We start from the raw sequence: 20185 nt of genomic DNA, 5'->3' as shown, positions 1-20185 counted from the left end.
GTGTGTTTGTACTGCTCTCGGTATGAGCTCTGAAAGGAGAACCAGGGGAATTTAATTTCTACTGAGCGCTCACACAAACCGGCCTCAGAGCCTTCAGCTACCTGATTAACCAGTCAGTTTGCATGTCAGCTCTGTCATGCAGGTTCTTCTGGAATGGAGGAAAAGGAGTGCCCTGTCTTTACCCTAACCCCAACACATTAGCTCAGGCAGGCGACTGTCAGAGCTGAACCCGACTCCAGCAGAGGAGTGAGGAGCAGCAGCAGCAGCGCAGAGGGAAAGTGATGTTGGGCAGCCTGATTACAGGGGAAGTCAGCTCACATCTCAGATTTAGGCTTGGTTTGTGGTCATAGATGAGCAATTTTGTCCCATAAGAAACCATAAGGGTGGAGTCCGATAGCTCTGATTCCCTCCAGATGTGTAGCCTGGTTTTGCTCCATAAATGACACAAACAAAGAAAACCAGCCAGGAAATCAATCATTAGGAGGAGCCCCAATAATCCACAAAAATACAAATGTTTGGGGCAAAATTCTGTCAAAAAGTGGGAGAAGTGTCTAAATGGAAGCGAGAAAGCGGTTTCTATTTTCAAACATACCCCAGAAACACCCAGAAAGTCTAGTCCTCCACATTGTCCAATTATTTACAGAGACCTCATATGAACTCACCTTGAAAAAGCACACGGTAGCAGTGAGGAAAAAAACTCATAATGGGCAGAAACCTGAGCACAATCAGATTCACCGTGAGCAGCCATCTGGAAGGACTGGACGGGACTGAGAAAGAGGATCAAGAGGGAGAGGCACAATCAAAAAGAGAAGCAACATGCAAAACAGACTGATGGGTACCATGCCAACATCTGTGTACAACAGGAAAAACAACATTTTAAATGGAGAAGTGTGTGTTTGGAGGTGAATTCATGTCTGATTAAAAGTGCTCAAAACATGTCACCTTCTGAATGACAGAAGAAAACGTCCAGGTAGGTGCTGGAAAGACAAACTGAAGTGCCCTTAGAATGTCTTTCCAGTTGATCACATATAAACAAATCCCCTCCACCTGATAAAGGTAAACAAAATTGAAAAGAAATAGATGTCCTCAAGTTCATAAAATATAAAAAAAAAACCCTCTGGATGCACTTCCAGTTGATAAAATGTGAATAAATACCTTCTGGATACCCAACATTGGAAAAAGTGTAAATGAAGTGCGCCCTAGATTCCTTTCCACTGGATGAAATGTAAACAAAAGACCACACTAGATGTCCTAAAAGTAGATAAAAAAAATATAAACAAAGTGCCATCTGGATGCCCTTCCAGTGGACCAATATAAGGTAGCCCCCCTGAATAGGTTACCAGTTAATACAATGTAAAAAAAAAAAAACCCTCTAAATCATAAATAAAGAATCCTTTTAATGCCACCAAGTGAATAAAATTACACAACATGTGCACTGGATACTCTTCCAGTGAACAAAATATAATCAAGTGCCCTCTGGATACACTACCCTCAGGTTAATAAAATGTAAAAATAGAATCCACTAGATGTCCTAAAAGTAGATAAAATATAAAGAAAGTGCCATCTGGATGCCCTTCCAGTGGACCAATATAAGATAAGGCCCCCCTGGATAGGCTGTCAGTTCATATAATGTAGAAAAAAATAAATAAATAAAAACCTTTGGAAAAAGCTCCTTTTGGGGAGAAAAACCATGAATAAAAAACCCTTTTAACCCCCTCAAGTTAATAAAATTTCACAAAATGTGCACTGGATACTCTTCCAGTGAACAAAATATAATCAAGTGCCCTCTGGATACACTACCCTCAGGTTAATAAAATGTAAAAATAAAATCCGATAGATGTCTTCAAAGTAGATTAAATATAAACAAAATGCCCTCTGGATGCCCTTCCAGTGAACAAATATAAGATAAGCCCCCCCTGGATAGGTTGTCAGTTCATATAATGTAAATAAATAAATAATAAAAAACCTTCTAAATAAGCTCCTTTTGGGGAGAAAATCACAAATAAAGGGCCCTTTAAATTCCCTTAAATTTATAAAATTATACAAAATGTGCACTGGATACTCTTCCAATGAACAAAATGTAAACAAGTGCCTTCTGGATGCACTGCCCTCAGGTCCATAAAATGTAAAAATAGAATCCACTAGATGTCCTTAAAGTAGATACAGTATAAACAAAATGCCCTCTGGATGCCCTTCCATTGGACAAATGTAAGATAAGGGCCCTTAGATAGGTTAAAATGTACCGGATACTCTTCCAGTGAATAAAATGTAAACAAAATGCCTTTTGGATGCATTGCCCTCAAGTTTATAAAACATTAAAAGAAGTACCTTCTGGATGCCCACCATTGGAAAAGTGTTTACAAAGTGCACTCTGGATTCCCTCCCACTGGGTGAAATGTAAACAAACACCCCTCTGGATGCTCTTACAGTTGATAAAATGTTTAAAAAAATAATAATAATAATAATAATTAAATCCTTCCACTGGAAAGAATGAAAACACAGTGCCCCTGGATGCTCTTCCAGAGGATAAAATTAAAAAAGTGCCTTCTGAATACCCTTCTAGTTGACAATTAAAATAAAGAAGACGAAGAAAGCCTTCAGCTGACGAAATATCAACAAAGCCCTTTGGGTGCTCTGTCAGTTAATAAAATTTGAAATTTGGAAGAAAAAAAACAGCCGATATAGTAATAGTTAATCGCCTTCTGGATGCCCTTCCAACGGCCTGACATTCACCACTGAGTAAACATAACAGTCAGCTTGTCTTATATTTTCACAAACAGTGATAACAGCAATGACATGTGCCGTTCTGATGCTCTTGGAGTGAAGTGGAGCTCTGAAACTCCAGGGGAAGTTTGCGGTTAGTATTCATGGGATGATAAAGTATGTGGCTGCATTAATATGACATGAATGAAGTCGGAGAAAAGGCTTCTCATTACGGGCTGAAAGACAGAATGTGGGGAATTTAGAAACTGAAAATATAACAGTCTCATGGTTGTTCTCACTACACTGCACTTACTGTTCATACTATTTTAAGCACATGTGGTCATTTTAGATCAATTTAATCTAACTCAACGGTTTTATCACTTTCACCCAACATTTGAAAAATGTGATCTGAGAATTTCTTCAGTTAATTTTGACACCATCAATAACCATTCGTATTCTGCAGCACATCCCAAATGAAATGCTCAAAAACTCATTTGAATAAGCATTAAGTCCAAACTGCCCTCTAAATCTGCATATCTGTGGTTCAAACGCTGAAATACACAGAGCTGCCCTGCGTGAGTGACTCCTCGTCCTTCACTTTCAAGGAGAAAGCTCCAAGACACTTACAAACACCAACACCAGCTCCCACACTCATGAGCCCAACTTTCAATTTGCAGCTTTTGGCCAGAATCACAGCTCACACTCTTTAATAATACAAATCCTTCTTTGACTCTCAGTCGGGGTCTTAGCCTCTATTCAGGTCTCTCAGGTCAAGACTTCAATGGGAGAGCTTAAAACCTGGTTATAAATAGCATAATTTCCTTCTCCCTTTTTGTGCTTGTGTTAGTTTTCAGGCTGGTTGAGTCGTAAGCGCTTCAAACACCACCCAGAAATCCATGTTGGTGAAATGATTGGAAGTAACAGGCCATGTTTACTGTGACATGTCTTGCAGTCGTCATTTTCAACTACCAGAGAACAAATCCCCTGACGGTGCTCGCAGACAACTTATTCAGTTTGCTTTTAAATTATGTATTTATACACACATTTCCTGTACTTTAGGTGAAAGGCTGCTGGAAAGGGCATTGCCTGCACACTGACTCCTGTGTTTATTAATGCGAGAGAGTAGGAGTGCAAAGACGGGGAATGCATCGAGTATATATGCATTAAATTCAGAATTATTCATGGAAAGGCTCAGCTTTAACATACATAAAGTCTACCCTCAGCAGCCACTTGATGAGGTGAATCTGTTCAACTGCTGGTTAATGCAGATATCTAATCAGCCAATCACAGGAAGGTGATTCAAGGGACTTTGAACATGGCGTGGTTGGTCTGCAGGAGACCATCTCTGAAATGGGAGGTGTATCAAAGCTTTTCGTTAAGTTGTGGGATGTGAAGTCCCCCCATGGGTCCCCCAGCCCTTAATGCACCTCTTTGTTTCTAACACTGATTCATGCAGCCATTACCATAGGCAGTGGGGAGATTACCATGTGAATGAGGTTTGAATCTGATGAAAAAAAAGCTCCTCACTCGGGTGACAGGAAGGAGGTTACAGTACGGTACATCATGTAATGTTCAGTGTTTCAGTAAGTGTCAAATTAGTCTGCGGCGGTCAGCCTCCAGACGCTCGTTAGAAGCTGTTAGAGCAGATTTCATCCTGTGCGTCACACTCAAAATTTAACAGAGAGCCCAAGTTTCCCGAGCGCTGCCAACGCTTTCTCTTCTGCAGGTGAATTTAAAGTGAGTGACTCAGCTCGCCCGTCGTTTGAAGGAATAAATAGTTTTCTTAGAAATGTGTGATAGCGGCGCAGGAGTGGAGAGCCTGCAGTTCTCTAAGGAGTTATTTTCAGAAGAATTCAGGAACAGTTGATTCTTCTTTTTAGTTTTTTTTTTTCCCCATTCATGTTTGAGGAATCATTGGCTGAATTTGTAGAGATCTCCTTTTGAATTAGGGGTCTGGATGAAGAGTCTCTTGAAACACAAAAAGAGCTCTCGGCAGGATGAGATTGGGTGTAAAACACAGGTTACGAAGGTTTGAAAAGCTTGTTTTAAGAGCGGGAAGGCAAAAGGAAAAAAAGCAATCTTAACTTCAAAGCTTGTATGAAGAACTTAATGGTTGCTTTGATTTTGGCGCCCCCTGTGGACAAAGACACACTTCTTAACAATGGTTTTGTCCAATGAACATGAAAGTGAGGTTTTCTGTTAAATCAAAAGTACATCCCATCCTGTTTTCTCCAAATAAGAAACTCTAAAACAAAAAAAAGATTACTTAAAAAATCACCTAGATAAAGTGTATGCTGATCAAAATGAGATATTCAGACTCAAAACGGGGTTTAAATCAGACTGTTAACATATTTATTTCTGCTGTAAAAATTTGCTTTTTGAAATTGTTGTGTGTGTGGTTTCCTGTGCTTCTGCAGCCAGCCTCTAGTGGACACTTGATGAACTGCAGGTCCTCTAACACTTCCTCAATGGCTTCATATTTTAAGAACAGAGGTTGCTGCGTGGTTGAGGCAGAAGCTAATGCAGTAGAACTGCAGTTCCTCAAGTGTCCACTTGAGGCTTCCTCCAAGATCAAAGGAATGTAAAACAGCGTGTTAAAAATGACATTTTACAGCAGAATTAAACACATTGAAAGCGAAGTAACATCATTGTTATTGTTTCCCCGGGATGAAGAGATAATTTTCTGCTGATCTAAGAGTAAAATCAGGAGGTATTACTATCATTGTCTAGTAGAGAATGTGCCAAGTGATTGAAAAGTGAAGTCTATTCCAACATTTCTCTGTGTTTTTTCCTAATGTAGCAAAAAACACAAAGAAACACAAAAGAAAGATTTGTTTTCTTGAGAAAATCAGATATCTTTTTTCTGTTATCTCAAGAAAACAAGTGTGTTTTTTCAGGTGAATTATTCCAGAAAACAAGAGAAAGATAAGTCAAGAGCTCGAGGAATCTGAAAAACAAATGTTATCAATCATGATCTTTTGATGCTTCTGAAAAAGCTTCACTGAGGTATTTTCAAGGCCCCATCTTCACCTTCCCACACACGCTAACAGATAAAAATATACTCATACACACTGATTCTTGTATCATTTGAAATAATTTAAGAATTGTCTGAAAAATGATCACACAATTTTTACTTCCATGTTTGAAACTCGAGGCTTCAGATTTGAGGATCAGAGGATGCTGCTTCATCCAAATGACATCAACTGCAGCTGCAAAATTATATTCCAGCATTTTATCTATAATTTTCACAACTGCCAGCTATACGTTTATTCCTTTATTTATGTAGATTTTTTAAATATTTTTTTTAAAGCTTTTACTGCCTTTGTTCAGAAAGAAAGGGAAGAAGCATGGTGGTATACTGACGTCCCTTCATTCTGTATTTTAACACATCAACATTAATTAATCAACACGTTGTTCTCTCTGTTTCTGCAGCTAGCGCCAACTCCCCGTCTAAAATCTTGAATTTTTTTGTAGAAGTTTAAAAGCTGCAGTTCTGTGAGTGTCCACTAGAGGCTGGCTGCAGAAGCATAAACCACATAAACACTAATTCAAAGTAGCTGATCTTTAAAGCAGATATAGACATGTTAGTAGCCTGGTTCAAAAACAGTTTCAGTCAGAGGGTCTTATTTCTCAATCCGCACACACTACGCAAAGGGTGAAGTTTGTCATTACTTTTAATTTTTGTGGTTTTTAAATTTCAGAGTTTTGCTCATATAAGGGCACAGCTGACTTGTCTGTCAAGCGGGCACCCTGAACCTTGTAGATGTCTGCAAACTGACAAAGGGCCCACCTCTGTACATCAACTTACGAAGCAAGCCAGAGTCTACGCAGAGAGACTATGAGTGAATCTGAGAGGACAAAAAAAATAATTATCTTTTTCTTTCAAGAGTCTAATCTCTTCTTGGCTCTACCTCCCGACATATTTTACAATACCCGAAAAAATACACAAGAACGTCTGCTGTCAATTATCATTAAACGTGACGTAAAGCCTCGTTTTCAACCTCTTATAACTAATGAAAAAGACATTTTTCAGAAAAAAGAGGACTTGGATACAAGGCAACCAAATAATATCTTAAAATAGACACAGAGAAACGTTTCTACAGGGTGTGTTAACTTTTTAGTTTGATCACAGCCCATCTGGAATGACTGGGGAGATGGATTTTTTCACCTATAATGCAGCCAGCCACCAGGGGGAGCAGTTTTTGTGGCTACCTCACTTTAAGCCGAGCAAGATGACGTCCATTTTTTTTACAGTCTACGGTCTCGCCTTAGTACTATTCAGTTTTTTGGCACAAGTCTATCCCTACCACCGAGCCAAAACCACCACCAGCATCCTTTAAGCTCCACAAACATTAATTCTATATGAATAAAGAAATATAAGAATGAGAAGTTTTTGTTGTTTTAATGAGATTTGTTGTTTTGAAATGAGAAATGTTTACTTAAATAACCAGATATTACACTTTTTAGGACTTTATTTTGGCGCTCATGTTACAATAGGGTCTCCATATGCACAGTTATTCTCAATACCCAGGTTGAACCAGTTCCCTTTCCCTCCTTTGTACACGCTGGTGACGATCCTCGCCCAGCCGTGTTCTCCCTGAAAACAGAAACAGACCGTACATTATTTACTCCGTCAGCCTCAGTGAGAACAACCTTGTCCAATCACCGGCTGTTCTTCCCTGAAGCTTTTGTTTTTGAGCGCCATCCAAACCAAATGTTTAGGTGAATTCATGACCTCCAGAGTCGAGCTGTGTGGGTTGAGTAAGTGTGTGTGTGAGTGTGTGAGTGTTTTGGCTGCTGAGCTCATTCATGTCAAACTGGAGGGCGTGGTGGAGACAGACTCACCCAAAACTCTCCCCAGGAGTTCCTGACGATCCAGTACTCAGTCCCGTCCTCCGTCACACCCCAGCCCGCCACAGACACGATGTGATTGGGCAGAGACAGAGGGTGAAACTCTCTGAAGACACCCCCGGAGTAATTCTCCAGGCCTCCTGTGGCCATCAGAGCACAACTGCAAGACAGATTGAAGAGCGATTGAGTGAAGTCCTTCACTAAGGCAGAATCAAATTGGGGTCAGGAGTGTGAGTTCTCTGCGGCTGTAAAATCAGGGACACATTTTGGAGTTACTTAAAAACGTCGCAGGCGGTGTGTGGGCTTAAAGCAGCGAGTTTCACACTCAGCACTGCTCTGAATCTGCACTGAGATGGTAAAAAGCATGCTTCCTTTTCCAGGACTGAGATTTAATCATCCTAAAAATGGCCACAACTGATATGTTCAAGCTGCAGAAAAGGATCACAGCCTCTTAGGTTTGTTGTCATCAGAGCATGATAATATTTCCAACAAAGCAGCAGGTTTAAAGAAATGAAAGTGAAGAGTTATACAGACCTCCTGAATGCTTTATAGGATTCATTAGAAGATCATTAAAGCTGCCAAAGCAGAACTTTCCAAAAAGAATAGCAGCTAATATGTGTGAAGGTAGAGCAGATGAATATTTCAGGGTTGAATTCATGATTTAAGGAACATTAAGACTCGTCAGACTGAAATAAAAATTCTTTTAACGCTCTGAAAAAGATTAAAACGCTCTGCTGCTGAAGCTTCATCAGAGGAAGAGCCGCTCAGTCTGATGAAGTCACACAAAGAGAGGAGGAGGAGGATGGTTAGAGATGACTGTGGAGGAGGACTTACTCTACCTGATGGGCCCGTTGGTGTAGAGCTCAGCTTTCATTTTGTCTCTTCCAGAAACTTCTCCGTAATCGCCCACTTTCCACACGGTGTAGTTCTTCACGATGGCACATGATTCGAAGAAGGAGCAGGTGCCGCACTGGTTGAACTGCTCACACTCTGGAGACAGAACGACACAGGAGTGGGGTTTTTTTTTTTAGGATTTACTGTGATGAACAATCATCATTTTATTGATCAATCCTTCTACTTTAAAACCTCACAATTTCTTTCTCATTAATTTGTGATGATCTTACAAATTTCATTTTTTTCCCTTGAGGATTTGTGACTTCATAAAGTTATGGGTTTGAAATTTTATAACGTAACAATTTTTTTAACTTCATTCTCAAAAGTGTGTGCAAAAATCCCACATTTGTCTTTTTATTGTAAAATGTTGAAACTCTTTTTTAAGCAAATTTGGGATTTTGAGCTCTCAGATATTTCTGGAAACGTTACCAAATATTTGACTATATGTCAAATGTCATGGATTTGCAACTTAATGATCTCACAAATTAGCTACTTAATTCTTACAAATTTAGGATATAAATGCAGCAAACTTGAGACAAAAGTTGCAAATTTATGTGAATCAGGCAGAAAACGCTCTAAATTAAAGACTTTCTATCTTATGAATTCACATCTTTGGATCCCCAAAAAATTGGAATAGAATTTTTTACTTAACTCTAAAAAGTTAAAAAAAATTTCATGAATTTGCAATTTTAAAATCTAACAAATTTCAACTTCTTTTTGACACAAACACAAATTTTAACCGTCACAAATTTTGATAAATAAAATTAATGATAATAATAAAATTAATGATAATAATAACTTTATATGTATAGCATTTTTTAAAAACAGAAGTTTACAAAGTGCTTTGACAGCCAGAACATATAAACAAACATAAGCTTTGACACATATGAACCCAGACAACACAAGAACCATGCAATATAAATTGATAGCACAAGGACCAAAATAAAAGCTAAAAACATCAAACAATGGGGAAAAGATAACAAAAATAAAATAAAATAATTGAATAATAAAATAAAATAAAATAAAATAAAAGGCAAAAAGGGGTTGGGAACAGAAAACAGGACAGCAGGTATCAAAAGGACAATGTTAAGAGTGTTAATAGAATAATAAAACAATGAAATAATAATAATAAAAGTGATGATAAGATAATGAACAAGAAATAAAACAGTAAAACAAATGTAAAAAAGAAATAAGTGAGATAAAAGATAAAAGACAAGATAAAGGACAAACTGACATTAATGGATTCAAACAAATGTGTGACTTTTAAAACTTTGTGACCTTATAGGACCCTAAAATCTGACACACACGAAATTTTCTTACAATTTCTTCTTAAAATACTTTTTTATCGTCATCATGTTTTAACATTTGATATAAATCTTTTTAAATTCAACATAGGGATGACAATATTTTACATTTTTGTAATTGATATGGTGTCGGAAAAATGTGTCCCCCATCTATGAGACAATAAATAGATTGATACAAAAATGAGTAAATAATTTTTAAAAAGGCAGCGACAACAACAAAAAAGAGTGGAAAAGAAAAATAAGTAAAATTTTTCTAGCAAATTCTGGCGGTTCAGTTTCAAAGAATCCAAACTTCAGCCTCAGAATTTCCTGACCTCATGTTGTAAGGCTTTGCAACTTCATCATCACATAAATTTGTGACTTTAAATCTCATGTTTGTTTTTTCCTCACAATTTTGTGACTTTGTTTTAAAATGTTAAACCCTTTTTTCTGACAAAAGAACGGTTTAAAATTGTGCAAATTTGCTACTTCATTCTCTAAAATTTCCGGCTTCTTCTCCCAAATTTGTGAAGTTGCTTTTTCACGGTCATGATGTACAACTTTGAAATCTGACAATTTTCCAACTTCTCCCACAAACCATAACTTTTTATTTCATATTACCGAAACTTTTTTTCTCACACAGCTGCAGCTTTGAATGAATGAATCATGAATTTTAAATTTGATCATCTTACAAATTTGTGAGGAAGAAGTTCAAATTTTCTGGGACAAAAAGTTTTTTTTTTTCCACATTTCAAAGTTTTCAAGTTCAAAGCAAATTTTTAAGAAACAGAAAAGACTCAAACTTCGGAGAATTTAGTCTAACGATGCAAATGTTGGAGACCTAAAGTCACAAATCTCTGACATTTGTTACTTTTCATCCAACGAGTACCATTACTGTGACAACTAATCACACGAAACAATTATCTACACAGATAATAATAGTTTTGTGTGATTTGCAGATTAAATATAACCTAAAAACTACTTAATCTAGCATTTAAAGATCCTTCTTTCCTTAAAATCACAAAATAAAAATACTTTATAACAGATCAGATAACCTTGAGTCATCTGTAAAATCCACCACATCTCTCCTCCTCTCTCTGCCTGCTGCTGAATATCACATCCTCAGCTCATGACTAAAATTTAAGATCTGGGACTCTGCTGCAAAGATTTTCTCCAATTCAGCCACAAATGCATAAGTGAGGTCAGACTTTGCTTGAGGGCTGGAGCATACAAAGTTTTCAAAACTAAACTGGGTGAAAACATTTCTTCAAGGACCTCACCTGCACACTTAGCTGTAAAAAATGAAAGCATGATTGAATTCCCCCGCTACGAATGAAGCAGTCGGGCTTAAAGCACAAACTGTAAAGTAAATCTTTACGCTGGAGAGTGTAAATGTGTGAGCAGACACAAAGCTGAGAGGAATGATGGACAGGGAGGGAACGTACTTTGGTTTTTGGCCTGGTAGTTGTTGCAGGTTTCGTCAGGGATGCCTTTCTGGTGTGCGTAGGCGTACACTTTCAGATGGTCTCCTCCAAAACAGGAGCCCGCCTTCCCACAGTCGATCACGTTCTGGACGGACAGGTAAGCTGACGGCCACACTCCTCCACGCTTTATGTTGATACGGTCTTTAGAGAAAGAATGATAAAGTTCAGACTCATTAAATAATCAAATCCCCCTAAGGTTGTGACAGTTTCTTTCTTTGTCTCCTTAAGCTAAATTTATGAAGGCTACTTAAATATTCTACTTGGCTCTTCCCTCCATCTCCCCATCGCCGTCATTACCAGCCAGCGCGCTGGTGGCTCCCATGGCCCAGCAGGACCCGCAGTACTGTGGGATGTGCTGGTTTCGTGTGACGCTCACATAGTTCTTCCCCTGGATGTTCCTCCAGTCCCAGGACAGAGGAAGGTCCGACACCTTCACAAACTCATGTGGACGAGGATGTGTCCTGAAAGACGGCATGGAAAGAGTTCACATCTTCACATTCAGGACAAAGAGACTCAAAGGCTTCATACAGGAGCTTGTTTGGACTAGAATGAGGTCACCAGGAGGAGAGGACCTGTCATACGGTCACCTCTAAGTTACAGATTAGACCGGGGGGAATGCCAAGAGGCCCGAACCGGATGATCTGAGGAGACCGGAGGTTTTGAGAGGGCTCAGGAGGTCAGTCAATCCTGAAGCAAATTAGGAGCCGGTAAAGAGAGAAGCCTGAGAGAAGCGTTTTGGACCAGAGATGACGGCAGACACTGGCGTACCCAGAGTTAGAATAATCTGGAATAATCTGATTTGTGGGTGACAGGTAATCTGCGAATTTTGCCAAACAAATAGGGCCCACCAATCAGAGATTATCATACCAAAGTGGACCAGCAATGCTGCTTTTCTCCCACAAATTTGACTTTTTTTTTTTTTTTTTTTTTTTTACAAATGGTTAAGAATTCAGGAGCAAATTTGTGAGATTTTAAAGAAGCAAATATTTAAGACATAAAATCATTTATCATTACATTATGTCGCTGCAAATTTTGGAGTTAAATGTTTCAACATGAGGGGAAAAAAGCCAGAAATTTGTGTTTTTTTTAATCCTAAAAAATCCCATACTTTATAAGGTCCTGAACCTGAAACTTATAATAAAGATGCCACTTTTTCTTTGCAACTTTTGTGAGATTTAAAAGTTGTGTGAAAAGAAAAGCCTCGGCTTTGTGAAACATAGTCACAAGTTTGAATTTTGTTAAATAAATAAACATAAATCTCAATGTCATTTCTTTTTTTGTTTTAACTTTATCTAACATCTTATAAATGTGCAACTTTTTACCCAAATTTTCACGTTTTTTTTTAAGTTTTTTTTTTTTTTTCAACCTTTTAAAGTTGCTTACTGGGACCTCTACTTTGTGAGAAAAATAAAAGAGTGAATCAGGCTCATGTGTTTACAAATTAGGTAAATCATGAATCTCAAACTTTTTTTTTCTTTTTATCTTACAAGTTTTAGACTCTATTTTCATAAATCTGCACCTTTTTTTCACAAATTTCCATTATTCACTGACTAATTTGTGAATTAAAAGCGACGAATTTGCCACTTTTAAAACTTGAAAACGTGCCACTTTGTTTTCTTAAAAATTTGTGAGTTTTTGTTTGCCAATTTTTTTTCACAACTTTGTGATATTAAAGCAGCAACTGTTGAGATTTGATGTTGCAAATTCACGACCTTGTAAAGTTAGAAAGCAATTAGGAAAAAGTTGCAAACATGTGAGAATAACAGTGGCAGGTTTTTAAACAGAAAAGTTGCAAATGACTTCAGATACCAGAGACCAGAGTTCATAAAAAATTTATATCATGGTGTGAACCACGTTTTTAAAGGCAATTAAAGAGAGCATTTGTTTTATTGTAAAAATTGTCTCAAATGAAAGACACTGCTGTTATCTGGAGGCCAAACTTAAAAAAGTGTAAGAAACGTTTTTTTTTTTTTTTTACATCATTTTAAGTATATCATGTATAATTAAATACAAGGATTTCAAGAAAACAGTAGTAGTTATAATATGTGTTTTTTTATTATTATTATAATTTTTATTTCTCAATTAAGGATATGCAAAAACTGCTCAACTGACAGATAACGATTCTTGTTTTTATCACAAAATTAAACTAATATGGCATTTATTGTATGAATCTGATGATTCTCTAATTAACACAAACAGTTTATTGATACGTGATAATATTGTTCGTGTTGCTGTGCATTTCATTTATCCACATTTCATTACGTTTTGTCGCATTTTAAGCATCATAATACTTAAATCTCCGGAATCTCCATTCGAACAGTAGTCTGAGCATGCGCAGTGTTTACTGGCGCCTCATTACCAAACACGTCTCAGAAACATTAACGCAAACATTAGAAACTCACAGAGACGTTAAGGGGCTCACGGTGACACATTAATAACCCATTAAAGAGTTTAAATATCGGTTCGTCAGGTCTGAGAAACTTTAGTCCACTCAGGGGTAAACAACGAGCTCAAATCTTTGATAAATTCACTTCCTGTCCGTTTATAAATCACGTATTCAACACTCACCGCACAGAGTCCGGCCTGTCGTCTCTGAGAGGTTTGTAACACGGCTCCGATAGAAGACTACAGGAGCCTATTTGCATAAAAAATGAAGGTAAACAAAACAGCAGCAGTACAGAGATGACTGGGGACACCATCTTGGCTCAGGCTGGTCTCTAATGTGATGCTCAGAGAGCGCCCCCTGCCGGCTCCTGCTGCCACGACAGACTCCACTGACGGTTGACACCAAACTGTTTTCTTTATAATGATACGAGTTTTATGAGACTAAGAATTATGTTTCAAAAAAGCCAGAATACAATGATTGAAGTCAGAATTACCACGGAAAAAAAACAGAACATTGATCCTTAAAATCCTGAGTTTAAAAAATACGACTTTTTTTCTTAAATCTGAGAAAAGAAAATCTGGATTATATTATATTTATATATTATATACTTTAGATAGAAATTATATTTTTTTCTTCACAATTTTGACTAAAATCTCAGATTATGGAGAAAAATGTTTGGAATTTACGACTATAGTAAGTTTTGGGATTCAAAATAAGAGTTTTAATTAGTTTCTTGAGGATAATCCACGCTATAAAATTTGTCAGAATTCAGAGAAATAAAAAAAAATTGTACTACAAAGGGTAAAATATGATTGCAAATTTAAAAAATAAATAAATTTCTGAAATATAGTCAGAATCCTGTGATCAAGTTCAGAATTATAACTTTTTACTAACCATTTTGATTTTAATAACAAATTCTCTAGAAATAAAACTTAAATTAATGACATTCAAATTTTTCAGGAAATAATAAACAAATTCTTTCTTCAATTGCAGAAATTGAAGTAAAAATTCTGACTTTAATCCAAAAAAAAATCAGAGGGAAAAGTCTAAATGATGACAAAATAAATAAATAAATAAATAAATAAATAAATAAATAAATAAATAAATAAATAAATAAATAAATAATTTTAAAAAAATACAAGAGTTTAAGTTGAATACAGGAAAAAAAAAATCAAAGTTCTGAGGGATAAGATTTAATGGGTGTTTTGGCATTACAGCTTTAGAAAAGTCAGCAGGAAACTTTTAGACACACTCAGGTCCCAAAATCACATTATACACCCCTGACACAGAACAGACTAATGATGTTTAGACTTTTAATAGATGATGTGCAGCTCTTAACACGATTATTATTTCACAGGATGAGGCTCTACCTCAACCACGCTCTGTGTCTGAGAGGAGGAAGCACTATGTTTGTGCTCTTAATGATTAAAACTGCAATCAGATTAGACGTGCATTAGGCACCTAATGAACCCTGAGCAGGAGCAGTTCATAAATCACTCAACAGTTGTTATCTGTGGTGTGATCCATCTTCAGATTGCAGTCTTTTCCTGGAGGAATCATCATCATCATCATCATCATCATCATCATGCTTTGTATCTCATGTGCTTTTAAAGCTGCTCAGCAAAAAGAGGAAGAGGATGTTCATGAGTTCATGTCAGAACAAACTACAGTAGACAGACTTAAAAAACAAACTCAGTCAGAGCTGGACTGATATTAAACAAGAGAAAAATAGAGGAAGGGAACATTTGAGCACAAGAAGGACTCTTTGTTGAATTATGATCCCACACTCTACCATTTGATATGATCGATATAGATTTACATTTCTCTATATCACAGTTTGTTACATTACATAAAATTACTGTTACATAATGTTACATTATGAAGTGTTTTATTATGACCTTAGGTTTGTTTGTTAATGACCAGGAATTAAGTTAACAGAAGGGGTATGTATGTTGCTATGCTACTTTACATTACATTACACCACACTATGTCACATTACATTACAGAGTGCTACATTGTGTTAGTTTACATTATGCTACGTGTGATTTCATTTTCATGTCACGTAATGTTAAGTTTTGTTCTGTTATATAACATTCTGTGACATTACTGATACCTTATATTATGTTTTTTTTTCTCATCGTGTCGTAAAACGGCGCTACCTCCGCTGCAGAGCCACAGCTGGCTATGAGGCGCTCGCCGCTTAGTGTATCAGTCCGCGCGCAGCGTGACAGATATAAACAAACGCAGGTAGTCTGCCAGGACGAAGAGACACGATCCGGAGTATCACTTTAATCGCTACGGACTCTGCGGATCGAATCGAATACTGTACAATAGGATATGATACTATCAAAATTTGGTAAAGCACGATATGATCCATTGAAAGACAGTACAATAGGATGAGATCGGTAACAGTGATTGATGTTACTGTAATGAATAATAGGGTATGATGAAATCCTTGTATGTATAAACCAGCTTCAACATGCCTTTTCTTGAGGAATGGAGTCTTGCAGGCTGAGCGTCCATAGAGGCCATGGTGGTGGAGTGCATTGCCTATTGTTTTCTCTGTAACAATTGTACCTGCTGCCTCCAAGTCTTTCTGGAGCACTTTCAGGGTGGTCCTTGGCTGGTTGAGTACTCTTCTGACTATCTTTCTGACTCCCTGGTCAGAAATCTTCAAGGAGCTCCTGTGCGTGGCCTGTTGATGGTAAGGTGGTGCTTCTTCCACTTGTGAATAATGGCCCCAACGGTGCTGACTGGAATATTTAGGTGCTTCGATATAAGTCTGTAACCAGTTCCGTTCTGATGCTGAGCAACAATCAGGTTGTGAATGTCTTCAGAGAGCTCTTTGCCTTTACCCATCATGAGGTGTGTGGTATTTAACTGCTTGGTGAAAAAACACCTTTTTTATAGGACCATCAATTTGCTCTAGCCCAGCTGATGTTGGTTTGCACTAATCGGAAGTTCAAGTAATAATTACTGACAGATTTCAGGTGGTATGGTGCATTTCCTTCCCAAAGTATACAGCCTTTCCATGATGTGTTCAACACTATTGTCCTGTGTTATCATTTTTAATTCCACATAATTATAATTTATGGAGAAAAAAGTTGATGCGTTCAATGTTTCCCCATTGTATGTTAAGTTACGGCTTGGTTGTAGTTGGGATTAGATTGTAGTTACTGAATGACGACTACTAACATCAGAAAATTTATATGAATCTACCAGAGACCTGGAATGAACTATTCCCAGAAGGCGTTCCTAACCTTAAATAACTTATCACTCTGAATTAAACACAAACAAACAAACCTGAGCCTCACTTAGATAAAATGATGTTTATTTGTAGCAGAATAAACAGCTGAAGGTCTTTATAACCTGATCTTTTGAACTTAACGTCTACTTCAGTCATTAAATCACTCTCTCTGTGTTTTTCACTGAGAGCAGACGCCACCTACTCCTCCACAGAGGCTTTTGTCTGCTGAAGGACCAGAGGAATGAAGTCCCGGTGACCTTTGACCTCTTAGGTCATTGTCGCTTCGTTCAAAGCTGGTCTGCTTTTGCTTTGAGACGTTTTGGAGACACAAACAGCCCTCAGTAATACACTCAGCTGTGTAAGTGCTCCAAAGTGATGTAATGTTATAACCAAGGACGTCTGTCTGTCCACGCACAGGCTCTTTAGAGCACGCCTGACATCCTGGATCTGTGCATTAACATGAACGTCTTCCTGCCTGCTCATGTTGATGGAGTTTAAGTTAATGTTGATGACTAAACATACATTCAATCATCAGTCAATGAATGCTATTATCTGTTTCAATTTGCATCATAAAATAGCTTCTAGCTGGTCTTTGATATCACTCAGACTACAAATGTTATCAAACCTTTTTAGCTCCGTCCATTTGTCTTACCTGTCGGTGAGTCGGATCTACATACCTTTACAGCTAATGCAGGTATTCCTCTGGGTTTAATGGATGTGTCTTTAATAGTGGGAGTCAAAGCCGTTGGCTATAGCTTCTCATATCTTCAGAAGTGTTTTCACTGTATACGGGGTGAAAACATCAAAACATCTCGTCCCTTCAAGATAAATAACGTCTTAACAAGCATTCCTGGCTCTCACAGGTGGGACCCCACTGACCTTGGTGCTCCTCTCAACCTAGCAGGAACAAAAGTTTATCTAAGAGTTACAAATCATTTTAAATATTCAGACATAACCTGCATTTTGAAACAGGCTGATAACATATTTATTTTCACTGTAAAAATCATCTTTTAAAGCTCGGTATGTGGCCTCTAGTGGACGTTTGATGAACTGCAGTTTTAGCACTAGGCTTCATATCTTAAGACATGGGAGATTGCTGGTTTGTTGTACCAGAAGATAATGCTGTAAAACTGCAGTTCATCAAGTGTCCACTAGAGGCCGGCTCCAAAATCACTGGAAACCCAAACATAACCTGTTAAAAACAACATTTTTACTGCTGAATTAAAGGCGCTAGGAGGACTGCTGTGCTTAGCATGCATTTTTTTTTGGAGAGCATATCTTTTTAACTCTACTTTTCTTTGCTCATGATAACTTTTCCCAGGATGCAGGGCGACAAAGTCATGTATTTATATGTAGTTATGAAGCAACAAAAACCAAACTTTGTAAATTTAACAATAATAATAAAAAAACACCCATAAATTTAGCTTTGCTTACCTCAATCTACTGGTTTAATTTTTAGATTACCAGAAAGTTATCTTGGGATTGCAGTTTCTCAATATAACTGGATTTTTTTTTTTTTTCAGAGTTAAAGAGATAATAAAATAATTCTGTCGTCTCCAGAAAATTATAGAAAAATATGTCTAGAAATCAAGAAAACTGAAGAAATAAAATGTAATTAATCGTGACCTTTTAGGACTACCGTAGAAAGCTTCTCTAAAGTAGATAAAACAATTTTCAAGCCCCCCACTTCTTTTTTTGCAGACACATTAACAGATAAATTTACGCTCATACACACTATTTTTTGTATCTTTTGGATTTTTTAAACATTTCTGCAAAATAATCAACTTCCATGTGTGTCATCAACCTAAAAAAAAAAAAAAACAAAAACAAAGAGAGAATAAAATTTGCAATTGGCAACCTCCAAACTTGCATGAGTCAGGCTGAGTGAGAAGTTGTTATTTGGTGTGAATTCAATCACTGAGCTGACACAGTTACTAATGGTTGTGTTTGGATGGTGCAGTGATCATGATACCTTCAGTTTTCTCTCCAGGTGTGAAGGTTTTGTGGAAGGTGCCCTCAGTTTGTGTCTCGGCCCACAGCCAGCGCACAGAGACAGCAGAGAGCCCACTTAAGCAGAGGCACCTTCAGAGTGCATGGAAAGTGCATCCATGTAAATCCTCAACGCACACACAGTTTGGATTTCACTCACCGATCAATGTTGAAGCAATCTGGACGTTAATCTCATTTGCACTTCTGTTTTCTTCTGGGCTGAAGCTGCTGCAGGACGCCTGTGAGGCCTCCGGCGGGATTACAACACATTCAGAGATTTTCAAGAGATTCACACAAATATTATGACTGTCAGGGTTCGATGCTTGAATGATAATCAATCCTTCTTTTATCAACACTGTTTTTTTACTTTAAGACCATTTTTGAAGACTAAAATCAAGCTGTTAAAGAATTTATTTCTTTTTAAGCAGAAAGAAGACTCGAACTTCTGCCATCAGAAAGTTCCTGTTTGTTTTTGCATGATAGAAAAAAAATCTACGGTTGCTGATGATCTTTTAAATAAATGACAATTAATCCTGCAGATTTGGGAAAAATGATTTATTTTTCAAACATAACATTTAGAAAACGATAAATGTCTTAGATACAGGATAGTATTTCAGTAAATCACTGTTCAGCATGAATACAATTTTTTGTTATATTTATATTGTTATTTTCTGGAGCATCAACATGGAGGTGGTGATTTTCAAACTTCTTTCTTTTTTTCTTTTCTTTCTTTCTTTCTTTCTTTCTTTCTTTCTTTCTTTCTTTCTTTCTTTCTTTCTTTCTTTCTTTCTTTCTTTATATTTTTTTCTTTCTTTTTTACTTTCTTTCTTCATGGCTATCTTCCTCCTTTCTATCTTAATGTCTTTGTTGATTTCTATCTTCCTTTCATTTCACTTTTTCTTTATTTCATTTTTGTGTTTCTTTTCTACCCATATGTCTTTCTGTCCTTTTTCTGTTGCTCCCTTTCTCTTTTTTCCATCCATCTCTCTTATTCTCTATCACTCTTTTTCCTTCTTTTCTTTTTTTGCATTCTTTTCCTCTTTTCTTTGCTCCTACCCAATTTCTTGTTTTCTTTTTTCTTTCTTTCTTTTCCTTTTTTCTTTGCTCTTACTTTAATTTCTTCTTTTCTTTATTCTCATTTTCCTCTCTTCTTTGTTTCTTCATTTTATCTCTCTTATGTTATAATTTTTTTTATACTTTTGTTTTCTTCCTTCCTTTCTGTAATCTATTTAATGTATTTTCTTCTCTCTTGCTTTCTTCCTATGTCTTTTTTTTCTATCTTAATTTTGAACTATCTTTCTTCCAATTTTTCTTTGTATCTCTTTTTCTGTACTTCTTTCAATTTATC

General features: G+C 37.0%; 1 protein-coding gene across 1 annotated transcript; it reads right to left on the bottom strand.

The window, feature by feature from the left end:
- Positions 1–6968: 6968 nt before the first annotated feature.
- LOC141804468 (cathepsin Z) lies at positions 6969–13975 on the bottom strand. Its single transcript, XM_074688910.1, has 6 exons — positions 13784–13975; positions 11513–11676; positions 11177–11356; positions 8394–8544; positions 7549–7714; positions 6969–7300 (listed from the first exon to the last, which is right to left on the bottom strand). The coding sequence occupies exons 1-6, from the start codon at positions 13912–13914 to the stop codon at positions 7187–7189; spliced, it is 906 nt and encodes a 301-aa protein (XP_074545011.1). The 5' UTR covers positions 13915–13975; the 3' UTR covers positions 6969–7186.
- Positions 13976–20185: the final 6210 nt, after the last annotated feature.

The sequence above is a fragment of the Halichoeres trimaculatus genome, unplaced genomic scaffold, assembly GCF_033239565.1.
Source record: "Halichoeres trimaculatus isolate MK-OKI-2021-1 unplaced genomic scaffold, fHalTri1.1 fHalTri1_scaffold_15, whole genome shotgun sequence".
In the NCBI taxonomy this organism is placed as follows: Eukaryota; Metazoa; Chordata; class Actinopteri; order Labriformes; family Labridae; genus Halichoeres; species Halichoeres trimaculatus.
The sequence above is the reverse complement of the archived record's forward strand: the minus strand, read 5'-3'. Positions and strand labels throughout refer to the sequence as shown.

Excerpts from the sequence above, each read along its gene's own strand:
- LOC141804468 (XM_074688910.1), bottom strand. The coding sequence starts at position 13,914 with ATGGTGTCCCCAGTCATCTCTGTACTGCTGCTGTTTTGTTTACCTTCA. Across the intron at positions 11,677-13,783 it reads GACAGGCCGGACTCTGTGCG|GACACATCCTCGTCCACATG; the intron begins GTGAGTGTTGAA and ends GCCGTCTTTCAG. Across the intron at positions 8,545-11,176 it reads CTACCAGGCCAAAAACCAAA|AGTGTGAGCAGTTCAACCAG; the intron begins GTACGTTCCCTC and ends TTCTGTCTCCAG.